The 26886-nt window shown below is 58.9% G+C and overlaps 2 protein-coding genes across 5 annotated transcripts in view; one reads left to right on the top strand and one right to left on the bottom strand.

Moving 5' to 3' along the window:
- RFX1 (regulatory factor X1) overlaps nucleotides 1-18026 on the top strand; it is a 33242-nt gene extending 15216 nt beyond the window's left edge. For 3 of the 4 annotated variants that reach the window (XM_088839090.1, XM_088839089.1, XM_088839091.1), the window contains 20 exons: nucleotides 293-402; nucleotides 644-727; nucleotides 1762-1869; nucleotides 2783-2899; nucleotides 3921-4016; nucleotides 4420-4794; nucleotides 5523-5617; nucleotides 9444-9819; nucleotides 11597-11778; nucleotides 12753-12872; nucleotides 12964-13079; nucleotides 13297-13415; nucleotides 13498-13607; nucleotides 13991-14142; nucleotides 14218-14315; nucleotides 15373-15522; nucleotides 15626-15834; nucleotides 16185-16338; nucleotides 16423-16468; nucleotides 16605-18026. In XM_088839090.1, coding sequence (XP_088695216.1) covers nucleotides 293-402; nucleotides 644-727; nucleotides 1762-1869; nucleotides 2783-2899; nucleotides 3921-4016; nucleotides 4420-4794; nucleotides 5523-5617; nucleotides 9444-9819; nucleotides 11597-11778; nucleotides 12753-12872; nucleotides 12964-13079; nucleotides 13297-13415; nucleotides 13498-13607; nucleotides 13991-14142; nucleotides 14218-14315; nucleotides 15373-15522; nucleotides 15626-15834; nucleotides 16185-16338; nucleotides 16423-16468; nucleotides 16605-16774 — 2987 coding nt within the window. In that variant the 3' untranslated portion in view covers nucleotides 16775-18026. The remainder of the gene's footprint in view (nucleotides 1-292; nucleotides 403-643; nucleotides 728-1761; nucleotides 1870-2782; nucleotides 2900-3920; nucleotides 4017-4419; nucleotides 4795-5522; nucleotides 5618-9443; nucleotides 9820-11596; nucleotides 11779-12752; nucleotides 12873-12963; nucleotides 13080-13296; nucleotides 13416-13497; nucleotides 13608-13990; nucleotides 14143-14217; nucleotides 14316-15372; nucleotides 15523-15625; nucleotides 15835-16184; nucleotides 16339-16422; nucleotides 16469-16604) is intronic. The other variant, XM_055429371.2, reaches the window with a different exon arrangement.
- Nucleotides 18027-18133: 107 nt separating this feature from the next.
- Nucleotides 18134-26582, bottom strand: DCAF15 (DDB1 and CUL4 associated factor 15). The gene is made up of 13 exons (XM_055429373.2): nucleotides 26430-26582; nucleotides 24502-24599; nucleotides 24278-24413; nucleotides 23571-23677; nucleotides 23351-23490; nucleotides 23093-23263; nucleotides 20150-20584; nucleotides 19950-20041; nucleotides 19729-19857; nucleotides 19551-19636; nucleotides 19249-19353; nucleotides 19058-19173; nucleotides 18134-18679 (listed from the first exon to the last, which is right to left on the bottom strand). The coding sequence occupies exons 1-13, from the start codon at nucleotides 26559-26561 to the stop codon at nucleotides 18624-18626; spliced, it is 1803 nt and encodes a 600-aa protein (XP_055285348.1). The 5' UTR covers nucleotides 26562-26582; the 3' UTR covers nucleotides 18134-18623.
- Nucleotides 26583-26886: the final 304 nt, after the last annotated feature.

The following is a 26886-nucleotide window of genomic DNA, read 5'->3' as shown; positions in this document are numbered from 1 at the left end:
TCATCTCCCCAAGCCTCCACTGCATCTTGGCTTGTCAGTCAACCCTTCTGGGCAGGACAATGAAGAGTGTGGGGGGTGGCTGATAATGGGTATTTAGGATTATAGGTCCCTGTGGCCCCAAGCCCGCTCCAGTGGGCAGTCTTGGGGCTGGCCAGAGGCCAGGCAGAACTCCTGGAGAGGCCTAGACTCATCTGGAGCTGGCTTCAGGCAGCAGCATCCATCTCAACGGCCTCAGGCCCAGGGTGGGGGTGGAGGCAGCAGGCAGAGCTGACCTGGTGACCTTTCCCTACAGAGGGTGCCATGCGGGCCAGCGAGACTGTGTCAGAGGCCAGCCCGGGCTCCACGGCTAGCCAGACCGGAGTCCCCACTCAGGTGGTCCAGCAGGTGCAGGGCACCCAGCAGGTAGGACACGCCCCTCCCCCGGGTGGACAGAGGGCACCACGCAGGCAGTGAGGCTGTGGCTGCAGTGACCTTGCTCCCCCCCACAGTCCTGCCGCTGGGACCATCTGCTTCCCTGTTCTTATCAAGATGCTCACTGCTAAAAAACAAAGATCACTACTCCTCCACCCCGCCTTTCCCCCACCCCGGTCGGGCCTCCCTGGGGAAACCAGTCCAGTTCAGGTCCTTCCTCCTTTCCCCACAGCGGCTACTGGTCCAGACAAGTGTGCAGGCCAAGCCGGGCCACGTGTCACCCCTCCAGCTCACCAACATCCCGGTGCCCCAGCAGGTAAGTGCCCCACCTCTGGCCCCTATCCCCCGCTCTCAGAGCCTCCCCAGGGTGTAGAACCAACCCCAGCAGCCTGCTCGGATCTGTCTGCACCAGCCCTGAGGATGTGGGGCTGACCCTGGGGTGGCCGGTGAGGCCGTGTCAGTCAGGGCCCATCGGGCAAGAAGGAGCTACAGGAGTCATCTTAACAGAGGGATTGACAGTGAGGAACACGGCTGGTGGGTCCAACCCTGATGTTCCAGAGCAGAGAACCCAAAGCCAGTTAGGAACCAAGAGCCCAGCACTGGGAGCAAGTGCACGGTGATCTGGGGGCTGCAGGGCTGCACAGCGGCTGCTGGGTCCTGCACGGACTGTGACAAAGTCCTGCCCAGTTTCCAGGGTGGGAGCACATTTTGAGGCCCATGGAGCCAGGCTCCCTGGGAAAAAATCTTCAGCTCTGCTGAGTATGGGCTCCAGGACCTTGGACAAGTGCTTCTGCTGTCCTAAGCCTCGCTGTCACCCTCTGTGAAATGTGGGAGCCATCACGCATCAGGACTGTCTGGGCGATTCCGGGAGCCAGCAAGCACGCAGTGCTAAGATAGTACCTGGCTCAGCACATTGTTGTTGAGTCGTGTCCCACTCTTCTGCGACCCCGTGGACAGTAGCCCACTGGGCTCCTCTGTCCATGGGATTTCCCAGGCAAGAATAGTATAGTGAGTTGCCATTTCCTTCTCCAGGGGATCTTCCTGACCCAGGGATTGAATGAACCCATATCTCCTGCATTGGCAGGTGGGTTCTTTACCACTGAGCCACCAGGGAAGCCCCTGGCACAGCACAGGTGCACGTTAAAAACACATAGGCCAGGGGATTTCCTTGGTGGTCCAATGGTTAAGACTCTGCACTTCTAATGCAGGGAACTTGATCCCTGGTCCGGGAACTCGATCCCTGGTCCGGGAACTGAGATCCCACATGCCTCGAGGAGGGCAAAAAAACAAAAACTACACGCACACAGGTCATTGTCAGTGAACTATGGCCCTTCTCTCTTTTCGCTCCAGGCTCTCCCCACGCAGCGTCTGGTAGTGCAGAGCACAGCCCCAGGTGGCAAGGGCGGCCAGGTCTCCCTGACGGTGCACGGCACACAGCAAGTGCACTCACCCCCCGAGGTAGGTGGTGGCCCCTTGGCCATCCTCCCCGCCCCTCTCCCCAAAGCAGTGAGGACTCCCTCCTCTGAAGTCCTGGTTGAGCCTGGATGAGGGGGGCTCGGCCGCTGGACTCTTTGCTCTGCTGGCTCTGAGCTGAGTTTGGCTCCAGGAGGAGGCACCTTCTCTCCTGGGCCAGAATGGATCTCAAAGTTCCAGCTCTGAGCAGTGTATCCCAGGAAGCAAAGGTGTCCCTCTTCCAACCATAGCATGAATACTGAGGACCCCTAATTCCCATGAGGGTGTAGAGGCAAGCAAGCTGTGGGTGGCTGGGAGGATGGGTGTCAGCAGTTGGACTTTGAAGTCCCAGGCGCAGCCATTCAGTCCTGGGGGACTCTGGGCAGGCCCTCAGAGCCTTCTGAGCCCAGAGTTTTCTAGGCATGAAACAAGTAATGATACCCACTCCTCATCTACTTCCCATGACACAGAGCTGATGGGGGCTCTGCAGCCAGCCCACCCAGGGTCAGCACTTGATGCCACCATCACAGCTGTGTGGCCCTGTACACGTCCCTTCCCATCTGTGCCTTCACAACTCATCTGGAAAGTGGGGACCCCCTGACCTAGCCTTTCTCACCTCAGGGCTGCAGTCCAGCTGCTGATGGAGGCAGCTGGGGGCCGCTGAGCGGAGGCCAAAGTCCCCACCCTCCTTGCTGGGGAAGACAGGCCTCCCCAGCATCTCTGGGCTGAACTCTGAGCCTTGCACTGGGATCCCTGGGGCTGTGGGAGGGACCAGGTGTCTGGATGCCCGGGACAGTTATCAACTTAGGTGGCTGGGAGACGTCCCCCCCGGCCGTTGTCCTCTCCGAACAGCTCTCGGGGCACAGTTTTGTCAGGGCCCAACTGCCCCACACACTCTCTGCGCCTCCTTCCCTTGCAGCGGTCACCGGTGCAGGCCAACAGCTCCTCCAGCAAGACGGCCGGGGCCCCCACGGGCACGGTGCCACAGCAGCTGCAAGTCCATGCCGTCCAGCAGAGTGTCCCCGTCACCCAAGAGGTGCCAGGACAAGGCGGGCAGTGGCAGGGGCAAGGGGTGCCAGCCTGGTGGCCTCTGCATCCTCCTACGGCTGTTTGTCGGGGTGGTGGTTGGGAAGCCAGTGGAGGTCCAGCCCCAGCCGGCCCCACCAGGGCATGCGGCAAGCAGCTCTGCTTCTCTCCAGACTCTACTTTCTCATCTAAATACTGGCTTCTGCCCTGTGGGCCAGGGAGCTAGGTGGTTGGGGCTGCTGTGGAAAGCACCTCAGACTGAATAAGCACTGGAAACAGCTTCGAGAAACAACCTTGGCATCTCCAGGCCCATTTTCCTGGAGGCAATCCCAAGGCCAAGTCCTGGCTCGCCCCCAAGGGGCTCAGGGAGAGGCCTCAACCTGTTAAGTCCATGCCCCGTCTTCCAGAGGAGGCCTCACTCTGAGCTACAGCCACTGTGGCCAGAGCAGGTTATAAGGCAAGGGTTGTCTGTCATCTGGTCATTACCAGTCGGGTGGGGGGAGGTGGTTCCCAGCCCCTCAAAAAACCATATCCTCTCCTTGGAGGAAAGCAGAAACTCCACCCTGAAGGACTCAACAGATATTCTCCAGCCGGGCACCCCAGCCCCTTGGAATCTAGCCCTGGGTTCACCACTCAGCTGCTCCCCGCCTCCCAGCCTCTGTCCCTCACTCTGTCCTGAGGGTAATGCCGGCGTCCCCGCCATAGCGTGGAAGTGAGGACCTGCTGGATGCTGAGGTGCGGGATGACCATGTAGGCAGTGGGGGTGGAGAGCAGGGACTCCCACCTCAGTCAGCTCCAAGTTCAGCTCTCAGTCCTACTTCCTGTCAGCCTCACCTGGTAGAGCCTGGGTTCACCATGGCGCCCAGAGTCAACCTGGTAAGGAACCTGGATGCCACATGGTGCAGGGCCAGCAGTGAAAAGCTGGAGAAAGGCTAATGCCAGTGCTGGGGATGGGGGTGGCACTTGAGGGCAGGCGGGCAGCCATCCTGGCCATGGCTGTCGGAGCCTGACTTGCCTTTCCCTCCCTGCAGAGGTCGGTGGTTCAGGCCACTCCACAGGTCCCCAAAGCTGGCCCCGTGCAGCAGCTCACCGTGCAAGGTCTCCAGCCGGTCCACGTGGCTCAAGAGGTGTGTGTCTCCCCACGTGCCTCTGGGCAAACTGGGGCTCAGTCGTGGGGGTGGGGGTGGGGGTGAGGGCGGGTACGGTGCAGGCCCCTCAGGCTGCAGGGAGGGAATGGAGCCCCCCTGGGGGAGCTGGGTCGGGGGAGGCAGCTGGAACCTTGAGAAACCAGCCCCACCCTGGACTCCAATTCCAATCATGGGCCTTAAGCCTTCCTCTTTGCCAGCACCGGGCAGTTCAGGGACCAGGCTTGGCTGAGAGAGAGCTCTGGATTGTCCCTTCCCTGACACCGGGTGGGGGTCTCCTGGTCGGGTTGCTGCCTAGTGTCAGCAGCCCAGTGGGCGGTGGAGGCCTGGAGACCCGCCCGCTGCCGGCCCCGGTGACCCCTCAGTGTCTCTGTTTGTCCTCCAGAGCTCAGGCAGTCAGTTTCCCGCTAGGAAGGCAGAGCAGCGAGAGCCCTGGCCCACGCCGCCACCGGAGCCGCCGCCGCCCCGGCCGCCCACGCCTGGGCCCGGGCCGGGTGCGCTGGCCCCGGAACCGCCAGCTTGCCGCGGGGAGGCCCCGCAGCTAGGCAGCCCCGAGCCGCTGCCGCCCCATTACGAGCCGGGCGCCGAGCAGTGGGTGGAGCTGGTGGGCTTCCTGCCCCCGCACCTGCTCCTGCCGCAGCAGAAAGTGGTCCTCGAGCCACTGCCCGGGCTGCCGGCCCGAGCCAGCCCCGCCCAGAGGGTCAGGATCCAGAGAGTCCCCCAGGTGCTAGTGTTCGGCGCGGCCGCCACGGCCCTCAAAGTAGGTGGCGGACGCGCGGGCGGGGGTGTGAGGGGCGGGCGGGGCGGGATCCGCCGGCCCGGCCCGCGCCGGGCCCGCAGGCCGCTCAGACCCCGCCTCCACCCAAACAGCCTGCGGACCCGGCTCTGCTTCCCCCCACCCCACCCCCTCCAAGGCGGGCTCCAGGTCCCGGGCTCTTCTCTACAGCCTGGGATGGGGGTGGGTGGGGAACTCAGGCCCCGCGCCGCCCCGCTTTGTCGGTAGTTCCAGATCCTGGCCCACCAATGGGGCCCCACCCCTGGCCCCGGCTCCGCCCCTCGCATCCTGTGTACCTAGGCCCCGCCCCCACAGGCAGGGGTTCCTCTCTGATGTAGGCGCCTACCCTGCAGCCATGGCTAGTTCCCGGCTCCGGCTTAAACGTCAGGCTTGTACCAGAACTTGGCTCTGCCGCTGGGGTTCAGCTTTCATGCCCGCAGTAGGACCCCGTCTGGGGTCCCCTCCACTCACCTCACCTCAACCTACGTTTGCTGTCCCCAGTCCATGCAGAGAGGCCTGGCTTTTCCTGACACTGCTGTGCCTCATTCCCAGCTCGGGCCCTGTCCAGGATGTTCAGAGAGCCCCTAAGTGCAGCCTCCCAGCCTGAGACCTGGGAGTCCCCGTGAGCTTGGCCAGCTGCCAGACTTTGAGAAGCAGGGAGGAGGGAAGCCAGCCCACCCCTGAGCCTCTGCGTACCCTTCCTCCCATGCCAGGTGCAGCAGCTCCAGCAGGTGCCGGTCCCACATGTGTACTCCAGCCAAGTGCAGTACGTGGAGGGTGGTGATGCCAGCTACACGGCGAGTGCCATGTGAGTGGGACGGGGGTAGGGGGAGGGACAGGAGGAGGAGCATGGGTCTGCTCAGGACCCCTCCCCAGAACTTGAAGCCCCAGTCTCCAGCAGACCAGCTAGCCTTCAAGGTGAAAACAGGCGGTGGGTGCTCCCCAAGGGGAGATAACCGTGAACCAGAGGGGACCCTGGAATGTTGGGAAAGGCATTCCAGCATAGTGTCAGGCTTTGGAGTCAGGTGGGTCTGGTTCTTTGCAAAACACATGGACTTCCCTGGCAGTCCAGTGGTTGAGACTGCACTTCCAGTGCCAGGGGCGCAGGTTCGATCCCTGATCAGGGAACTAAGATCCAGCATGTCACAAGACATGGCCTGAAAAGAAATTGCAAAAAAGGAAAAGAAGTTTAATTTTACAAGATAAAATTTTTAATGAGTAGGGAACGTTAAACAGTGAAAAAGGTATCTCCTTTACTCCTGACCCCCAACCCTGCTCCAGAGGAGATGCTGCGCCCCATTTCTTTGTTTCCTCCCTGAGGTACTCTGAGAATAGAAATTACCTGCTTTGTGTGTTGAGAAATAGAGGCAGCGTGTTCTGTCCCCTGTTCCTTCCCCTGCCACATAGCTCGAAGCTCTTCATGTGGGTCCTGGTTACCCTCTTTAATCACCATGTGTAACTCCGCTGCTCAATCACAGCATGAATTTCATATGGCCAGTCACCCCCAGCTAGCTCGTAGACGACTTCCACTCTCTGGTACTGTGCACAGCTCAGCCTCAGTACCTGCCATATCAGGCATATGTCAGCTCCAGGCCTACCCTAAGCTCGACTCTGGCTTCTTGCTGGGGATCCTGCACACACCACCACCTTCTGTCTCCCCTTCTCCACAGTAATAATTCCAGGACACAGTAATAATTCCAGTTATTCTAGTTGTCTGGTTCAGCTTCCCAGGGGGCGCTAGTGCTAAAGAACCTGCCTGCCAAGGCAGGAGACGTGGGTTTGATCTCCGGGTTGGGAAGATCTGCTGGAGAAGGGCATGGCAATCCACTCCAGTATTCTTGCCTGGAGAATCCCATGGACACATGAGTTGTTTGAGTTTTGAGAAGTTTCATTGACTTTCTTTCCTTTTTCCTGATGTCTTTCTCATGTTCTAACCACTTGTCCCTGTGGGCATGACACTGGGGGTGGATTAGCTCATGGAATGACTAGATCCCTGGGTCCTGATGCTGTGGGTGTGGGGCCCCGGCCCCTGAGTCGTGGTCTGCAGCATCCAGTGACCTCATGGTTCTGTTGATTTATTTCCCGCACTGCCTGGCTCTCATCTGTGCAGGTGACCAGTGCTGGCGGGGGCCACAGAGGACATTCCAGAGAGGAGCCTAGCTCCCAAGGGCCCCCAGGGGCTCTTCTGCCTCTCCCTGGTCTGTCTTTGGCTTCTGATTCAATTCTTCCCTCCGTAACTATAGTGTGTGAGTGATCACACAGAGTCCGCTCTTACCATCAGATTCTTCTGCTGTATGACTTTCTTGAGGGCACCGTATCTTCTGTCTCTCTCTCACAGTGGGTCATTTCCACATTTCCAGCCCTTTGCTGCTCTGGATTCCTGCTCTGACTAAAGCCACACCGCCTGGGCTTCTACCCATGGCCCTGTTTAGCTTGTGTCCAGTAGCTGTCATTCAGTCGCTAAGTCGTGTCTGACTCTTTGCGAACCCATGAACTGCAGCACATCAGGCTTCCCTGTCCTTCAGTGTCTTCCGGAGTTTGCTCACACTCATGTCCGCGGAGTCAGTGATGCTATCTAACCATCTTAATCTCTGTTATCCCCTTCTCCTCCTGCTCTCAATCTTTCCCAGCATCAGGTTTTTTCAGTGAGTTGGCTCTTCGTATCAGGTGGTCGAGGTGGATATGCACATTGATTCATGTAGTCATTTGGCAAACAGTTGCCATGGCAATATTTTCTGGGAGCACAGTGTTGCAGGCAGGGTGCTGGGCTGGTTTTGGTTCCTGCCAAAGAGGGGGTGGTGGGGGCACTGGAGTCACTCGTGCCGCAGATGTGGACTATGTAGACGTGTGAGCCAGCACGCATTGAACAAGAGCTGCATCCTGGGGTCTGATGGCTGATGCTGTACAGCAGGAGTGAACACGCCCCCCCCTCCCCAGTTGCTCTCCTTGCTGCCCTGGGAGGCCCGTAGGACTCCCCTCCCTAGCATCCTTCAGCACCTCCTGAGCCAAGGACATTCCTGATGGGCCTCCCTCCCTTTCTGGACTTTAACATTTTAGCTTATGGTTTTTATAATTACTTTTATTTTATCTATTTACTTTTGGCTGCACTGGGTCTTCATTGCTGCGTGGACTTACTCTAGCTGTGCCAAGTGGCAGCTACTCTAGTTGCGATGCACAGGCTTCTCATTGCAGTGGCTTCTCTCATTGTGGAGCACAGGCTCTAGAGCTCCCAACCTCCAGTAGTTGCAGCTCCTGAGCTCTAGAGCACAGGCTCAGTAGTTGTGGTACATGGGCTTAGTTGCTCCACAGCGTGTGGCATCTTCCCAGACCAGGGATCAAACCCATGTCTCCTGTATTGGCAGGCAGATTCTTTACACACTGAGCCACCAGGGAAGCCCAGCTTATGTTTTCAAATGACTAACAACGTTGTGCTTGAGAGCCAAGTTACTTCAGTTGTGTCTGTCTCATTGCGACCCCATAGACTGTAGCTCACCTGGCTCCTCTGTCTGTGGGATTCTCCAGGCAAGAATACTGGAGTGGGTTGCCATTTCCTTCTACAGGGGATTGAGAGGGCTCAAAAATCAAACCTGTGTCCAACCATGTTTAATGAGGTGGCTGCCCCCTGTTCACACTCCCTGCACCCCGACGAATGGCAGATACAGATAATGAATTGCCGTGCGATCTCTGCCTTATTCCCAAAATATCATCCACACCCCTCCCTGCCTCTTTTGTTCACCTGATGGAACGTTCTGGACCTTGTTCTTTGGTGTGACCTCAAGACCTTCCTCCACCCCCACGTAGGATTTCATCAGCTTTTAACTTGACATCCCAGTAAAGACAGACACCTGCCCCCGCATCCATCCATGTTGTTATTGCTACTATTTGCAGCCTTGAGTTCATGTGACCGAATAGTTGGAGACCTCTCCAGGGTGTGCTGGGTCAAAGCGAAAGACACGTGCACCTTAATAGTCGTCGCTGATCAGCCGCTCATGGTGGCAGCCAATGGATTTAGAAGTAGAGCTCTCACTTTTCCCCACCCACTTCCTGCCTCATGTCCCTTGGCATGTGCCACCTCCCAAAATGCCCTCAATTTACCTTTGCACTTGGCTTCCCCTCTGGCTCCCTTGCTAGAACATTAACCTCCCCCAGACCCCAGCGGGGGGGCCTTTTCTCTCATGTCAGCTGTTGGGTCCAGCGTACCTAGAACAGTGCCCAAGCAGGCCTTCAATAGTTGTTGGTCTTTTTTTTTTTTTTTGGCTGCACCACTAGGCTTGAGCAATTTTAGTTCCCCGACCAGGGTCCCCCAACAGTGGGAGCGAGGAGTCCTGACCCCTGGACTGCCAGGGAATTCTCTCAGTGCTTTGTTTTCTGAGTGACTGCAGTGTTTAGCCCGTTGAAAGTTACTCAGCTCTTCCAGTCTCAGTTCCTCGTGACTGCAGCGGAGATTCCCAAGTCACGGGACTGCTTTGAGGATTCAGTGAAGAATTTCCCACCAGGCACTTGGGGGGATGTGCAGTGCATGGGGCTGTTGCTGCCCTGCTCCCTCTTTCCCCCCAACTGCAGGGCCCCCTTCATTGTGTCCCTGGGCCACCCAGCTCTTACCTCCTTTCTCCTGCCCTCTACTTCTTTGGTAGCCGCTCCAGCACCTATTCCTACCCCGAGACGCCGCTGTACCCGCAGACGGCAGGCACCAGTTACTACGAGGCCGCGGGCACGGCTGCCCAGGTCAGCACCCCTGCCACCTCCCAGGCGGTGGCCAGCAGCGGCTCTGTGCCCATGTACGTGTCTGGCAGCCAGGTTGTCGCCAGCTCCACCAGCAGTGGGAGTGGAGCCAGCAGCAGCAGTGGCGGCGGCAGCGGCAGCAGCAGTGGCGGGGGTGGCGGGGGTGGGGGTGGCGGCGGCGGCAGCAGCGGCAGCAGTGGAGCAGGCACCTACGTGATCCAAGGCGGCTACATGCTGGGCGGTGCCAGCCAGTCCTACTCCCACACCACCCGTGCCTCACCAGCCACCGTAAGTGCCGACCCAGGCCCCAGAGGAGGCAGGGGTGGGAGGGGGGCCCTGGGCAGGGGCAGCGGATGATGGGTGCTGGCCACCGTCCCCAGCAGTTTGGGTAGCCTGGTGCCAGGGTGCTCAGGTGAAGAGGTCCTGGGGTTGATGCCTCACTGTGTGGCCTCAGGCAAGTTCCTCCATGTCTCTGGGCCTCAGCTAATATGCCCGAAGCTCTTGGAGCTCTTACCCAAGGAAGTGTCATCGAGTCTGATAGTAACTGGTGATGACGGATAGATAGCATGGGGCGGGAGATGCAGGCACCCCGATGCCAGGAGCCACCCAGAGCAAGGGTCTGTTTCTGTGCGGAAGGCAGTGAGATGACCTTCCTGTGCCCAGAGCGGCTCTGTGGCACAGCCCTAGGGCCTCATCCTGATGGGGCTTGTCATTAGCTCTGTGACTGTGGGTGGGGTGTCCCGGCATGGTCCTTGTCCTCCAGGAGCTTGAGGTCTGAGCGATGGCTTCCCCTCCTGTTTAACTCCCGCCCTCTCCCACGGCCACCATTGTGGACATCCTTACCAAGACTGAAGCTTTCTCAGAAGACAGGACCTCCCTCATGCACCCAGGCAGCCTGGCTTCTAGTCTGAATTTTTTAATGCTGGTCATGACCCCCATAACTGACTTCATGACCCCCCAAGGGGTTCTGAAAATGTGCTCCCCTAGACTGTGCTGTCTGATAGAACATCCTCCAGTGATGATTATGTTCTTTGCTGCCTAGTGTAGAGGCCTCAGGAGGCCTCACACATGAGGCTGTTGAGTGCTTGAAATGTGAGTTTCACAGTCTCAGAAACAGAATTGTTATTTTTTTATTATATAATTTAAAAATATTATTTATCCAGGTCTTCGTTACTGTGCTTGGACTTTTGCCTAGTTGTGAGCGGGGACTATTCTCCCGTTGCGGGGCACAGACTTCTGACCTCGGTGGCTTCTCTCGTTGCGGAGCACGAACTCTAGAGCGTGCGGGCTTCGGTCGTTGTGGTGCATGGGCTTAGTTGCCTCATGGCACGTGGGATCTTCCCGGAACAGGGATCGAACCCGTGTCCCCAGCATTGGCAGGTGGATCCTTAACCACTGGACCATCAGGGAAGTCGCCGAGTTGTTTTTTAAAAAAAACGATCTTGAAAGAATTACGGTCACAGAAGGTGCAGAGATCCCCGTGGACCCCTCACCTGAGTGCCCCCGCTGGTTACAGTTTACGTAACTGTTGTGCAGTATCTAACTCGGAAACTGACGATTGGTCTTATACGGGGGTATCTGCTTCTGGGTCTTTTTATCACATGGGTAGGTTTGGGAAACCACCATCCAACTCAGAATGCAGAACCGTCCTGTCCCCACAAAGATCTCCATGGTGCTAACCTTTTAAAGTCTCCCTTACCCTCCTCCGTTCCAGCATTCCTGACCCCCGACCATCACAAATCTGTTCCCCGATCCTCTAACACTGTCATTTGGAGAATGTTCTGTGAATGGACTCATACTTGACGTGACCTTTTGACACTGGCTTTTTCCATTCCGCCTACATTCATTTAACAGCTCTCCACAGCTAGTGGTGACGGCCTGGGACAGCACAGTTCTAGAGAGTTCCACTGGATTTAGTTCCCATGGGCAAGGGTGACAGGACGCCCTCTCCAGCATGGTTGTCAGGATCACAATTGGAAATAAATAGAGCACTTAGTGATGAGCGCTTGAGAAATGGAAGCCATTCTCAGCATTCTTCCGATTCTTCCACCCCCTCGGGCCCCAGGTCCAGTGGCTCCTGGACAACTATGAGACGGCCGAGGGCGTGAGCCTACCGCGGAGCACCCTCTACTGCCACTACCTGCTGCACTGCCAGGAGCAGAAGCTGGAGCCCGTCAACGCCGCCTCCTTTGGCAAGCTCATCCGCTCGGTCTTCATGGGCCTGCGCACCCGCCGTCTGGGCACCAGGTGGGGCCACCTGCCCCTGACAGCCCCCAGGGACCGCAAGGCCCGCCCTCACCTGAAGTTTTCAAGGTCCTCCGCTCCCCTTGTCCCTTCACTCCTCTCCAGCCCCACTGGCCTCTGCACAGTTCCTCTGACACATGCTCCTGCCCCAGGGCCTTTTCACTGTGCCTTTCCCCATCTCCTGACTCAAACATACCCTGGTCCTCTTAACTAAAACTTCAGCTTTCCTCTGCCTCCCTGGCATCCACCCCACTTAGTTTTTCTCCTGAGCACCCATCCAGTATGCCTTTCATGTTACTTCTCATTTCTGATCTGTCTTCCGATGCTGAAATGCACACCCCTTGAGGGTGTGGGGGCTGCACACAGACATTGCTTAATCATGGCCTGTGAGTCAGTGAAGTCACAGAGGAAGGAGCAAGGAGCCCTCCCGTGAACCCACCCTTCTCTGCCTCTCCTTTGAGATCTCCCACACCTTTCTGGGCTGAGCCCTGCTCTTCTCTTGGTTCCAGCTCCCAGTTCAGGCCTTAGTGTGACCTCATTCAGGCAGGCATGCGTGTAGAACCTTGAGCAGAGTACCTCGTCTCTCTGTGCCTCCGTTTCCTCAGCTGTCAATCTAGGATGCTAGGAGTACCCTCCTTAGGGTAGAGATGAGGGACATGTGCGTTCGCATGTGCTCAGTGCTCAGAACAGTGCCTGGCAAATTGTTATGACTAGCAGTCAGCAGAGACCTGCTAAGTGCCTGCCCCCGACTTTGGTCCTATCTTCAGAGAGCTCAGTCTACAGGTGGGGGCCTCTCCCGGCACCCATAGTCCCCATGTCTTCCCCAGCCCAGCACCCCCAGCTCTGTGGAACATGGGTCCCACCCCCTGGGCTCTGTTTGGCCCCCTAGCAGAGAGGAGGTGGGTGCGATGTAAAGTTCCCAGTGGATGATCAGGGGCCACCCCCAGCCCAGTCCTCACCCTCTGCCTCCCTCCCAGGGGCAACTCCAAGTACCACTACTATGGCCTGCGCATCAAGGCCAGCTCGCCCCTGCTGCGGCTGATGGAGGACCAGCAGCACATGGCCATGCGGGGCCAACCCTTCTCCCAAAAACAGAGGTAGGAGGGTGGGGCTGGCTGGGTGCTGGCAAGCAGGGAAGGACATGGCGGCCTAACTCCCCATCCCATTGCCTACCCATCCCTTCTCCAGGCTGAAACCCATCCAGAAGATGGAGGGCATGACCAATGGTGTGGCCGTGGGGCCACAGCAGGCCACTGGACTCTCGGACATCAGCGCCCAGGTCCAGCAGTACCAGCAGTTTCTGGGTGAGGGCTCGCTGGACTCTGGGGCGGGGCCCAGGGCAGGCTCTGCAGCCCGTGCAGCCCCCAGAGAGCCAGGAGATGGTTCAGTTGCCCTCCCTGAACCTCATCACCCCAGCTGGTCATGGGGGAGCTTGGTAGCTTAACAGGATCCCAGGATGAGGCTGAAAGGGGTGGGCGGGTGGCACTGGAAGGGGCTCACCGTGTCTCCTCTGCCCCCCAGATGCCTCGAGAAGCCTCCCTGACTTCTCAGAGCTTGATCTCCAGGGCAAAGTGCTGCCCGAGGGCATCGGACCTGGGGACATCAAGGCCTTCCAGGTCCTATACCGGGAACACTGTGAGGTAGGGCACCTGGGCAGCGGGCAGGGGTGAGGGGGCACCATGCTGCTGCCCGACTCTCTCGAGCCTCTGGTCTCCCCAACAGGCCATCGTCGATGTCATGGTGAACCTGCAGTTCACACTGGTGGAAACGCTCTGGAAAACCTTCTGGAGGTACAACCTGAGTCAGCCCAGTGAGGCGCCGCCGCTGGCTGTGTGAGTGCCCTGCGGGGAGGAAGGGAGGAAGTTGGGCACCTTGTGGGGCTCCTCTCTGACCCCCACAGTTTGTGGGGCCCCTGTGGCCTTCTGAACCCGCCTCCGAGTATGCCTGGGTACCAGTCTGATGCTCTGTGTGTGGGATGGCAGGCCCCACCGAGCCATTTCCTCCCTGCAGTGGCTAGGTGCCTGGGTCCCCATGTGCAGGATGTTGAGATCCCTCTCTGACCCTGGGGGCAGTGAGGCCTGTATCAGCCTGACCTCGGGGGTCTTCAGGAGGCAGAGGGTACCTGCCTGAGCCCAGGGTGGGGTGAGGGTGCTGTGCCCTTCTGACCCTGGGTGGAACAGCCTCTAAACACCCCGGGCCGGGTGGGTGCCCACAGGCACGATGAGGCTGAGAAGCGGCTGCCCAAGGCCAGCCTGGTGCTCCTCTCCAAGTTTGAGCCCGTGCTGCAGTGGACCAAGCACTGTGACAACGTGCTGTACCAGGGCCTGGTGGAGATCCTGATCCCCGACGTGCTGCGGCCCATCCCCAGTGAGTGCCCGGCCCCGCCCCGCTCCCCGTGCCCCCCCTCCCCCCGGTCCCCACCATCCCCCCTACCGCCCCCAGGTGCCTTGACTCAAGCGATCCGGAACTTTGCCAAGAGCCTGGAGAGCTGGCTCACCCACGCCATGGTGAACATCCCCGAGGAGATGCTGCGGGTGAAGGTGAGGGTGTGAGGTGGGAGGCGGAGGGGCCAGCTTGGGCCCACAGCTTCGGGTCCTTCCTCCTGGTTTGGGGGGCTGGGGGCCTCCGCCTCCTCTGCCTGACCAAGGCAATAAGATGCGTCCCCGTGTTTGTCCCCACAGAGTGAGCTCTGGGTGTTGTCTTTACAAGCCAGCTTCCTCAGGTGCCCACTTCTGACACAAAACCCACTTGTGGTATTTCTGTATGCAACACATCTTAAAAAAAATAAAAACCAAAGGCAAACTTGAGGTAGTTCTCTTCAGAGAGCTTCAGCAGAAAGTGCTTTAGATGTTCAGAAAGAGATAAAATGTTAAAAAAAAAAAGGACACCTATAAGGAAACAGAATAATGGCCCTCTTCTCCACATTCACTAACTACCAAGATGTTTGGAAATAGGTGGGATGGGCTTGCTCTTGAGCAAAAGGAAAAAAAGAAAAGCTTTTAAAGTCCTGAAAATGCTAACAAGACTGGATGTCAGAAGAATGACCCCCGGGGTCTGCTGGACAGAGGGCTGGGCTTGGTCTGTGGAGAAACTAGAAGCTGGATCCAGGGGGAGTCCTTCGGAACTGGCAAGACTTATGTGTTCATTCATTTATTACACACACATTTATTGAGCGCCTGCTGTGTGCTCGGCCTGGTTCTAAGTGCTGGGAGCACAGCAGTGACCAAGATGGACAAAACTCCAGCCCTCCTGGAGCTGACATTCAACGGAATAATAATCCAAACAGAATGAAGCAGGTTATGGAAGCGGTGCCCTTTCTGGGCAGTGCCCTCCTAGATCTTCTTGTGTGCTTTGATGAAAAATAATAGTGTTCAGATACATTGATTTTTTTTTTTTTGGGACACATTATTTGTGTGGCTGATGACCCAAAGTTTAAAAATCCTGACCCTTTTATCTCCCAACAAAAGCAACAAGGTTTTTTCTCCCTTTTTGGAGAAAGAAACAGGCTTAGAGAGGTCACAGTGGGTGGGGGAAGGGACCTGAGTGGGCGGGGGCAAGGGTGAATTCCAAAAAAGCCACAAGCCCGGGGCCCCACAGGTGGCAGCGGCGGGCGCCTTTGCGCAGACCCTGCGTCGCTACACGTCGCTCAACCACTTGGCACAGGCGGCGCGCGCTGTGCTGCAGAACACTGCGCAGATCAACCAGATGCTGAGCGATCTCAACCGCGTGGACTTCGCCAACGTGCAGGTGAGCGCCGGCGGGGCAGGCGACGAGAGTGGGGTGGCCCGGAGGGGCGGGCCCCAGGGGCGGCCGCTGAGTCGCGGGCACCCGCCTTCCTGCTCTGTCCCAGGAGCAGGCCTCGTGGGTGTGCCGCTGCGAGGACCGCGTGGTGCAGCGGCTGGAGCAGGACTTCAAAGTGACGCTGCAGCAGCAGAACTCACTGGAACAGTGGGCGGCCTGGCTGGACGGCGTCGTGAGCCAGGTGCTCAAGCCCTATCAGGGCAGCACCGGCTTCCCCAAGGCCGCCAAGCTCTTCCTCCTCAAGTGGTCGTTCTACAGGTGCGCCCCGGCTGGGCCGAAAGTGCTCGCTTTGCAGGCAGGGCAAAAGCGGGCCGGAGAAGGTCCCGCCTCTTCGAGGAGGGTGGGGCTAGACGAGGACCGTCTCCTTGAGGGTGGGGCCAGAGAAAGCCCCGCCTCCCAGAGGGACTCGGATACCTTTTAAGGAGGCCAGGACTCTGCTGGAGGTGGGTGAGTCTAGGGCCTTACCCCTCTCTGATGGATACCCCTGGGAAACTTGTTTGGGGCTGGGTGATGGTAGCTGCGTTTGCTCAAGCCTGGTTTTTATGGCAGGAAAGTGGGGCTAGACGTGGGTCTGGGCCTGAGGGTCTCCTGTCTGTCGCCGCCTCCAGCTCCATGGTGATCCGGGACCTGACCCTGCGCAGCGCCGCCAGCTTCGGCTCCTTCCATCTCATCAGGCTGCTCTACGATGAATACATGTACTACCTGATCGAACATCGGGTGGCCCAGGCTAAGGGCGAGACCCCCATCGCCGTCATGGGCGAGGTGCGCGCAGCGGGACGCTGAGGGCACGGGGGCGGGATGCCCCTGGGCGGGACCCTCACCCCTTTTCCTCTCCCCACCTTCCAGTTCGCCAATCTGGCCACCTCTCTGAACCCCCTGGACCCAGACAAAGGTAGGTAAAGCCAGGACCTGAGTCCGGAGGTCAGTACAGGGGGGCTGGGATGGAGGAGGCGCCAGTTAGGGCGCAGCGTAGGGGCCTGGTGGCGTGGCCGCCCCGCGCTGAGCCAGGCCCGGTCCGTGTGCCCCAGACGAGGAGGAGGAAGAAGAAGAGGAGAGCGAGGATGAGCTGCCGCAGGACATCTCGCTCGCAGCTGGCGGCGAATCGCCCGCCCTGGGCCCCGAAGCTCTGGAGCCACCGGCCAAGCTGGCGCGGACAGATGCGCGCGGCCTCTTCGTGCAGGCACTGCCCTCCAGCTAAGCCCGCGGCCTTCCCCTGTCCCGCCCGCCCACACTTCCCCGCCGCCCCTCCTCGCCAGGGTCCCTCACAGCTTCTGTGGCTTCGCTGTCACCGCTCCAGCTTTGGCCAGGGCCAGGAGGGGGCCTCCAAGACAGGGAAGGCTAGGGGGTCCCTGCCCCCACCATGGGGCCCGCACAATCACAGGGCCGGGCGGAGCCGCAGCTGCAAACTCTGACACAAAAGACGTGCCTTAAGGAACCCGCCGCAGTGCCCAGGTGCCCCCTGGGGCAGCCAGCTTGGCCCCTTGGCCCCAAAGGCTGCATCATCTCCCTCCCTCCCCAAGCCCCACCACCCCAGGGGGCAGGCAGGCAGGCCCCCTACCTTGCAGAACTGTTAACTTATTCAGCTCGCTGGCTTTGCACAGCCTGTCCTGGGCCCAGCCCTGAGCCCCGGGTGGGCGCAGGTGGGCATCACCTGGGGACCCACCACTGTCGGCAGCAGCAGCCCCAGGACCCCTCCTTCAGTAACCCCACTGCTTCCCCCTCCTTGGTATAAGTGCAATTAAAGCCGTGGGTGTATTCGCATCTTCTCCAGCGCTGGACCCTCCCATGCCCCACAGCCCCAGAGCGGGGCACTGCCCAGCTTGGACAGAGGGGGAGGGCAGAAGGGGCACCATCTCTGGCTTCCAAAGAGCAGCAGGCTGGGCCGGGCTATGAGCCCGAAGGGGCCTGCTGCAGGCAGCGGGCCTGGAAGTGCCCACGCCTGCCCCGGCCGGGGCTGGGTGCTCCGCTTGCTCTATCCAAGCCCCCAAGCCCCCTTGCCGCTGGTTTGTAATGGAATCTCCACGCTCCTACTCAACCCCCACCTCCGCTCCTGGAGACCGTGCTTCTCCGTGTGTGGGACCTCTGCCCCCTCCCCCCCCCACATGACTATTGTGCGATTTGTGAGCGGAGTCGGTAACTTGTTGGGTTTTTTTCCAACCATCATGGCCTTATCTGTTCCGGTTTTCTCAGTGTTTTCAACCTGTGAGATAGATGTTTATGGCAAAAAGCAAAAAAAGGAAAAAAAAAAAGAACCTGACCTATTGTATAAAAATCACTATTTTGTGTGCTCCGCGTGCTACAGCTTTGGGGAGTGGTCTGCCCACTCCCTCTCCTTTGGGCTTCCCTTCTCCTGGCGGTGAAAGTGTCCACGCGTGTGGTAGTCTAGTGTGCCGAGCTGTTTTCTATCTTTTTGTAGTCTTTCTTAAAACACAATAAATTCCACTGTCATATTTGGCTACTGCTGACTTGCCGGGCTTTGGTGGCAGCCTGGGGGCTGGAGGGGGGCCAGCTGGGCCCCGAGCTCATGAGTAGCAGGCAGTGAAGGGAAATGGTGAGGTTCAGAAATAAAACATTTATTATGTGAAGAGGAGCAACAGGGCAGGGAGTGGGAGGTGTGACGGCCACTAGGTTCTCCACCTCAGGTTGGGGAGACGAAGGGTGGTCGGGGCAGGGGTCTGGGATCCATCTGGCCTCCCTGGGCTGTGTGGGGGGCCATGTCCACACCTGTAGCTGAGGAAAGGGGTGAACTCCCGAGGAACGAGGGCCCGCGCCCAGCTTAGGGAGAAGGCGGGCACTCAAGGCAGGTGGGGCAGGGGGCTCTCTTCCCTCTGCCCCTTCCCCACTTAAATAGGCATAAATAAGAAGCGTCCAGACTCTCAGGCCACCAGGGGCTGCCCCGCTCAGCCCCCTTCCCGCAGCCTAACACTAGTGCCGGTCATCGGTTGGTCGGTTGGTTGGTCAGCCAGCCGGCCGGCGGCTACCAGGAAGGCGGCCAGCTCCCAGGCCGCGGAGGTAGTTGGAGTCAAGTGTCCAGGGCGGCCGGGCCCTCACAGCACAATCCACGTGTATCGCTCGCTGTCCGCCAGAACTTTCAGTGAGCACCCTGCAGGGGAAGGTGGGGACCAGGCCTTGGAACCTCTAGCCAGCCTGGTCTGCAGGAGAGGCTTCTCTCTTTCCCTGACCTGATGGCGGCCCAGAAGGCTCTAGCAAGGCAGGTGCAAGTTATCTCTGCCTCGGGCCTGCAGCCACTCAATTAATATCTGCTAAATGAATGAATGAATGATTGGGGGGCCACCAGGTACCAGATCTGAGCTGGCCCCCTGGCCCTGGCCTGGGCTGCCCTCGCCATCACCCTCATGCCACTGCTCAGCCAACAAGCTCCTTCATTCAGCAACACTGAGCAATTAGCACCTGCACCAGGCCCCGCCCAGCCCCAGGATCAGGACCTCAGTCCCGAACTGTCGTCAGGTCAGCGCCCCACCTTTGTGCAGGGCCTCATTGGTCATCCTGTTGACGTATCGGCCGCTGCTCTCAGGCACCAGCCACTTCATGACCATGTCCACGCAGCTCTTGCGATATGAGCTCCAGACGCTGCCGCTGAGGAAGAGCGTATGAGCGACTCACCCAGCCCTGGGCCTGACCCAGCCCTGCCCCACCTCGACCCTGCCTCACCTGGTCTGCCCTTTGACCTCAGTGAGGTCACCCACGCTGACTGTCACAAAGATGCCCGTGTTGAGGTCCCATGCCACCTTGAGACTGGTGTGGTAGGTCTTTGGTCTACAGGAGGGAAAGCTGGTGAGCACGAGAAAGTGGGAGACTGCAGGGTCCCTGAGCTTGAACCCAGGCTACCTGAAGGGGCTTTATCTTTGGAGCAATAATGGAATAGCCGATCCAAGCTTTGGGGAGTCAAGGGGAGTTTTATATGCCACCTCCCTGCACTGAGATATCGTGAGGGCTGGTCCTTGTCCACTCACCGGAGCTGGCCTTCCTCGGTGGGGGATGGGAATGCCAGGAGCAGCAGGCCAATGTTAATGAGGACCTGGTTGGTTTCTGGGCAGACCTAGGGGGTGGGGGGTGGACAGTGACAGCTACTGAGAGTGCCACCAAGACCAGGGGAGGCCCTGGACTGCCCTGCCCGACACCTGGACCCACCTCCAGGATGACAATATCGTAGTCGCTAAAGGAACAGAACTGGTGACCCCAAGTGGCGTCATGGCGGATCACCTCGTTGATGACATACTCGAAGTCCAGTGTGAGCTGCTCGACAGTCAGGTACTGACCCTGTGGACAAGGGCAGGGGAGAACTGCACCCACCGCCATCCCAGGAAGTGCCCCAGGAGCTGCCTCTCGGCCTCCCCACCACCCACACCCACCTGGACGGCGGCCTGCTCCCGCATGGGCCGCAGGTTGCGACCGCGGAGATCAGTCACCACGAAGGGCAGGGAGATCTTGTCATCCTCGAACTCTGAGGGGGTAGGACATGGGGGTAGGGATGGTGGTGGGAGGCCTAGAGGCTCTCAAGGCCAGCCTCCCATGCTTGGGGCCCTGCCCACCAGAGGGGCTCCCCACTCACCATCCTCTGGTTCCGTCCCCTCACCAGACCCCAGCACGTAATAGAGCTTGGTGTAGTTGACGTATCCAGGCTCCGGGGCAGGCACCTCTGCTGCAGGGGGGCTGTCCCGGGGCACCACCTCCCCACCTGGGCCAAGGGGCTCAGAGGGCAGGCGGCAGCGGCTGCCTGAGGGCCCTGGGCAGGGGGGTGGCCGGACTTCCTCTGAGGTCCCACCCTTGGCCTCTTTGGCCCGACGGAAGATGTCAGCCACAAACTCCTTGGCTTTGGCAACGGCGGGTGAGGGATCGGGGGTCCCAGAGGGCCAGGCTGGGGCCGCTTCAGGGCAGAGGTTGGGGAGAACAGGGGCTACCTCTGGGCTCTGGGGTCCAGCGGGGCTGGGAGGGGCCGGGGGGTAGGTGGTGTGGTCGTATAGGATCTGGCAGAAGCTGCTATCTCCTGGAACATAAAAATAAAAAGTGAAGGAGGTAGAAGAAGTCAATACAGAGTTTAGGTCAGAATGCTCTCCTGACATCCCTCATTACCTCGGGGAGGGGGGGGTCGCGCGCGGCGTGGATCTTAGAAATCCAAGAGAAGACCCTTCTAGAAGACTTACATATGCTGAGATCAGTCTGAAACAACCAAAACTGAAAAAGAACTCACACACACACATGTTCATTCAAACCTTCCTCTTAAGCATCTGCCGAATGCCCCATACTGAGGCCACAGGAGTGAACAAGACAAAATTCCCTGCCCTTGGGAGCTGACATGTATGGATAACAGCAGTCATGTATGGATGTGAGAGTTGGAACATAAAGAAAGCTGAACGCCGAAAAATTTGAAGATTTTGACCTGTGGTGTTGGAAAAGACTCTTGAGAGTCCCTTGGACTGCAAGGAGATTAAACCAGTCAATCCTAAAGGAGATCAGTCCCGAATATTCATTGGAAGGACTGACGGTGAAGCTGAAACTCCAATACTGTGGCCACCTGATTCGAAGAACTGACTCATTAGAAAAGCCCCTGATGCTGGGAAAGATTGAGGGCAGAAAAAGAAGGGGATGACAGAGGATGAGATGGTTGGATGGCATCACCGACTCGATAGACATGAGTTTGAGCAAACTCTGGGAGTTGGTGATGGACAGGGAAGCCTGGCATGCTGCAGTCCATGGGGTCACAAAGAGCTGGACATGATTGAGCGACTGAACTGAACTGGAGAACTGAGAGTCTATGATGATGACAGAAGATAAAAGCTACATAAGGGTTTCCCTGATAGCTCAGTGGTAAAGAATCCACCTGCCAATGCAGGAGACACGGGTTCGATCCCTGATCTGGGACGATCCCACATGCCCAGGAGCAACTAAGCCTGCGTGCCACAACTGAACCTGTGCTCTCGAGCCACAATTACTGAAGCCCGTACAACTAGAGGCTCTGCTCTACAAGCTCTGCTCTCTGCACCCCAATCAGAAGCCCACGCACCACAACTAGAGAGCAGTCCCCGCTCTCCACAACTAGAGAAAAGCCCACACAGCAATGAAGATCCAGCACAGTCAAATAAGCCTCAGAAGTCTGACAGTTTACCACACTGTCTTCTGTCCTTTTCAATCGAGACAGACCAGCACAGGCACAGCCTGGCCAGATCCCAGGCCTCTCTGTGACTCCACCTGACTGGAGGCCAGATCTCGCTATGGAGAATCTCAGTGTGGAGAATTCCAACGCATCTGCCAAGCAGCCACTGCCGGGCCCTGGGCCCCCCATAAGCAGCCATTGTAGAGGAGAGCTGTCCTCTCAGTTCAGAGACTCAGGGCCAAGGCTCAGAGAAACTTGTCCAAGGTCACACTGAGAAATAATACAAGTATGCCAACACACTCCTATCTGCCAGGGTGGTGGCACTTCTTCCGAAGAGGCGGTGGATGAGTGGAAAATGTTCACATCAAAACACCCCCTGTGTAAATACCCTCCTAGGGTGAGAGGAGCATCAGACACCACTGACAATGCCCCTCACCTGGGCCGTGTGCACACAGCTGCATCCTGTCCCATGCGGTCCTTCCTAACAGGGTGGGGGGCAGCCGCCCTGTCCAGGCCTAGCTTGTTGGGGGATCACAGTTTAGCGAGAAGCAGAGCCTTGCCCACGCTGGTACAGGTGGCCAGGACAGGGGTGGGAGGCCCCTGGAAGAGCTTGAGGAGAAGGCACTGCCCCTTGCTGGTTTGTGGGCTCAGTTATATATACATATATAACACATACAAGGCTTTCTTTTGCACATGATCATGTCTTTAAGACACACTCTCCACAGACACGCATGCTGGGGCACTCCCTGCTGATCTGGGGGAGGTAACCACCCAGTCCTACCTTCCCAAATGCCAGGCAGGCCCCAGCTTCTGCCACTAAAGCCTCGTACACGCTTGGGCGCAAGGCTGCTGCTGGGCCACAGGCACCCTCTGTTGCCCTAAGGGCCTGGAGAGCAGGGCCCCCCCCGCCCCCTGCCCCATGTCAGCAACAGCCAAAACCACGAGACAGCCCTCTGGCCACTAACTACTCCCTTAAGTTTTTAATCAACCTTTCTCTTTGTGAATAGAAGGATGCACTGCACTGTCCAGCATGGTGGACAGTGGCTGATCACGTGTGACTATTTGAAATTGACATCACTAAAATTAAATTTAACAACTCAGTTCCTTGGTCACGCTACTGGTGGCAGCTGTAGCAGATACCCCAGATATGAACCCTCTTAACTGCATGGAAAGTTCCAGTAGGCAGTGCGGGGGTGGGGGAGGCAGGGTGGTTGGGTTTGGCGCCCACATTGCCACTGCTTGAACGAGGGACTTCACCTCTCCGGGGTCTCAGTCACCTCATCTGTGACGCGGGGAGTGATGGCACCGACGTCAAGGGGCTGCTTGGCCTAGTCAGTGGGTCACGGGGCCCCGAGGCTGGGAGTGCGTGTGCAGGGCCTGCCGGCAAGCCCAGGCACCTACCTGCCGAGTGCACCGAGACGGCGCAGGCCACTAGGGAGTAGCTGGTGTTGAGCAGCACCACCTGGTCCTTCTTGAGCTGGAAGGCGGGCTGGAACGTGGGGAAGGGGTAGACCACCTGGTACTTGGTGTGCAGCATGAAGCCATGCCGCAGGCACTGCGCACTCGGGTCCCCTGCAGCGACACAGGCCGCGCAGGCTCAGCTGTGGCCACGGGGCGGGGAAGCAGGCCACCCGGCGCCCCATGCCCCCAGCCCCTCACCTGGGTGGGCGCGGCTGGCAGCCCGGCAGGCGGCACAGCGGCCTGGCGGCGGCACAGCCACAGTGCTGATGTAGATGTCCCGGTGGTTCTCGTCGCTCATCACCATCATGTTCATGAGCATGCCGTTGGCTGAGCGGGTGCTGGGGGCCAGCAGGGCCTCAGAGCATGGCCTGGGCGCCCGCCCCCACCCACTCCCCACCACCCTATCCCCAAGTCTCACTTGAAGCCGAAGACAATGACCTTGGAGGCATCACTGGGCCACTCGCAAACGGTCAGGTATAGGTCACTGTAGATCTCCTCATCTTGGAAGAGCCGCACCTGGCGGACCTGAGCAGCAGGTTCTCGTGGGGGTAGGGTCCGAGTGGGCCGGGGCCAACCTGAGGCTACACCTGCCGGCAGTCTTGGGCCAGGGAGCCCCAAGCGGCCTTCACCCCACACCCTGCTCTGCCATCCTGAGAACACGTTGAGGAGGCCCATAAGAATTTCCCCTCACAGGAGGGGAACACAGGGAGGCCAGGTCTAGGATAGGATGCAGCCAGACCCATCGGTTCCGACCCATCGGTTCTGACCCACCCTGAGACCGGTTCACCTCTCTGAACTCACGTGGAAACTGCGGTAATGGCACTCACCTTCCGGGGTGGGACATTCGAGGAGTCAAGGTGAGGGCTAAACCAGGCATGGCAGCCTGCTTGTTCCTAACAGACCTAATGGGTCCCTCCTGCCCTGAGCCATCAGACCATAGGAAATCCTGCCATTTACCCACTTTCAGCTCTGAAGATGGCAATTTCCTACAGTTCGACCTAACACTTGGAGTCCTGACAACAGCCCTGCAAGTACACTATCTCCAACTTGTGGCCAGGGAACCTGAGGCTCAGAGTAGGGCCATGCGGTCAGAAGGGAGGTGCCCAGCGCCCGGCCCGGCCCTACCAGCTTGAGCTTGCTGTGCACGTTGAACTCCCACCAGTACAGGTGGTAGATGTAGAAAGAGAAGTCATCGTCCCCACTGCTGCTCGTGTAGGAGAGAACGTAGCGGCCACACTTGGAAAAGCCCAGGAAGATATGTCTGTGGGGATGGCAAGCAGAGGCCAATGGACAGGTCAGGGCTGGCTGGCCGCCCCACCCCACCAACCCCTGCCTGGCCCCCGCCTCACCCTGCGTAGAGGAAGTCTTCATCCACAATGTTCTTGAGAGAGACACAGACCCTGGGTGGCAGCTTCCGGAAGAGGCGAGGAGAGAGCTGCCCACTGATCTGGGGAAGGGGCAGCCAGGGCTCTTGAGACACCACGTGGTAAAAGTGGCCTGCAGCCCCCCCAGTCCCCACACCCAAGGCAGAGCAACACCTCTAGGGGCCAGTTCAGCCACATAGGCCTACTTCCTACCAACCATAACGGTCCAGGGTGGTCCAAGCTCTGGAAGGTATGAATGGCTTGAGCCTGTCTCTCCACCAGGGCCCCATGCCACCCTCCCAACTCCACAGGCTGAGAGTTCCTCTTGCCTGTAGTTTTCCTGGTGGCTCAGATGGTAAAGAATCTGCCTGCAAATGCAGGAGATGTAAGAGACATGGTTCGATCCCTGGGTCAGGAAGATCCCCTGGAGAAGGGAATGGCCACTCACTCCAGTATTCTTGCCTGGAGAATTCCATGGATAGAGGAGCCTGGCAGGCTATAGTCCATGGGGTCACAAAGAGTTGGACGTGACTGACATTTTCACACCTTCCTCTTGCCTAAGCCCCCAGGCTATGAGGACTATCACTGGCATTGCCTCTCCCAGTCACCCCTGGCCCACACTGGGCCATCTAGCTGTCTTCCTGAAGGCTGCTTGAAGGCACAGTGACCTGTGGACATCAAGGACGACTAAGGAGACTGAGATGGGGGCTTGAGCAACTCCACTCACCTGTTCCCAACCCACCAGCCTATACACGGGGTGCTTAGGTCCCTGGGGGCCTGTCTGTTGAGGCAGACAGAAGGGTAAACCTGACCAGTGATCGTCCAGCTCCTGCCCGACTCCCCCTTCTCAATTAACAGCCACCCTCCAGCTGACTCTCTCATCCCAAAACTTCAAGGAAGGTTTTGGGTGGGGAGCAGGCCCAAGTTGAGCATTGAGGAATCAGAGCACCTCGGATCCTGCTACCCAGTCTAATGGGGGAGATGCAACCCAGCCCTTGAGGAGATCCCAGAGTGAAATAACCCTGTCAGCGAGGCCCAGGCTGACCGGGAGACACAGTCCCCGTTCACGGAGCTTCCAAGCTAAAGGCGGAGCCACAGCCCAACCCAGGGAGCAATCAGGCTGAGGGTGGGGACTGTCCCTGCTCCAGGAGTTCTAGTCAAAAGGAGAAGACACAACTCTGCCCTCAAAGAGTTCCCAGCCTGATAAGAGAAGACTGTCTCCTGACCCACGGAGACACAGACCTGCCCCACTTGCTGCTGACCTGACAGCAGATTTACACGCTTGCCCTCCCAGAGCTGGCAACCCGATGGGGAAAAAGATCCTATAGCACGCTGAGAATTTAGTCTCATGGGGAGGCAGAGCCTTGCTCAGGTAGCTGAAGATCAGGCCCTCTCCAGGGAGCTCCCTACCATTCAGTGGGGGAGGCAGTTACCAGGAACTCCCAGCTCTCCTGTGGTCAGAGCTGGACAGACAGAGGAACCCCAGGCGGAGGAATCCCAAAGCCGGTAGCAGAGACTGTGCCAAGGGGGCGGTAAGGCTCCATAACGGAGGGGCCGGGGGAGCAGGGTTTTGAAAAACGAGTCTGACCCTGCGTCGCCCCCTTCCTCCTCACTCCTCCAGCGGCCTCTAAGGCCCCCTTCATCCAAGCCGGTCCTCGGGACCCCGCCCCCAGTCCCTCCATCCAAGCCCCTTCCCAGGGACCCCGCCCCTAACTCTCTCCATCCAAACTCCCGCCGTAGCCCCCCCAATCTAAGCTCTCTCCCCGGGGCCCCGCCCAACCCCCTTCCTCCAAGCCCCCTCCCCCGGGGCTCCGCCCCCAACCCCTCACCCCGCGAACGCCCTCCCTCGCTGCCGCCTCCCTCGTCCCTCCTCCCTTCCCTCAGACGCGCTCCTCCGAGTCTCCAGGCCTCACCTTGACCCGCTCCAGCTGCTTGAGGACGTGCTCCCGCCGTCGCCCCGCTGCCCGCTTTCCCCCGGCGCTCCCGGCCCCGCCGCCGCCGCTCCCGGCCCCGCTGTTCCGCTCCGATTTCGAGCTGGGCGCCATTTTCACCCCCTCCCTCCACTTCCGGAGCAACCGGCCTCTTCGCCCCACCCCCGCCGCCTCTTCATTGGCCGTTGCTCGACACTGCGGCCCGCCGGTTGGGTGAAAGCCCGCACCCTAGGCTTTTTCCCGCTACGCCTGTCCATCACTGCCACCTCGACCCTTGATTGGTAGAGACGGTACAGTCCTGGCGGCCCGTCGCCGTATTCCCGCCTTCCCGCAAGGACGCACCCGTCAGAGGCCCCATTTGCGCCCCTCGCTGAGATGACTTTGACCCAATAGGCAGAGGACCCTATCCGTCTCCAGGGCGTCACGCCCCGTTGTGGCT

This window comes from Moschus berezovskii, chromosome 8 (genome assembly GCF_049115385.1).
Source record: "Moschus berezovskii isolate FMDL1 chromosome 8, NW_MosBer_1.0, whole genome shotgun sequence".
NCBI classification, from domain to species: Eukaryota; Metazoa; Chordata; class Mammalia; order Artiodactyla; family Moschidae; genus Moschus; species Moschus berezovskii.
The sequence above is the reverse complement of the archived record's forward strand: the minus strand, read 5'-3'. Positions and strand labels throughout refer to the sequence as shown.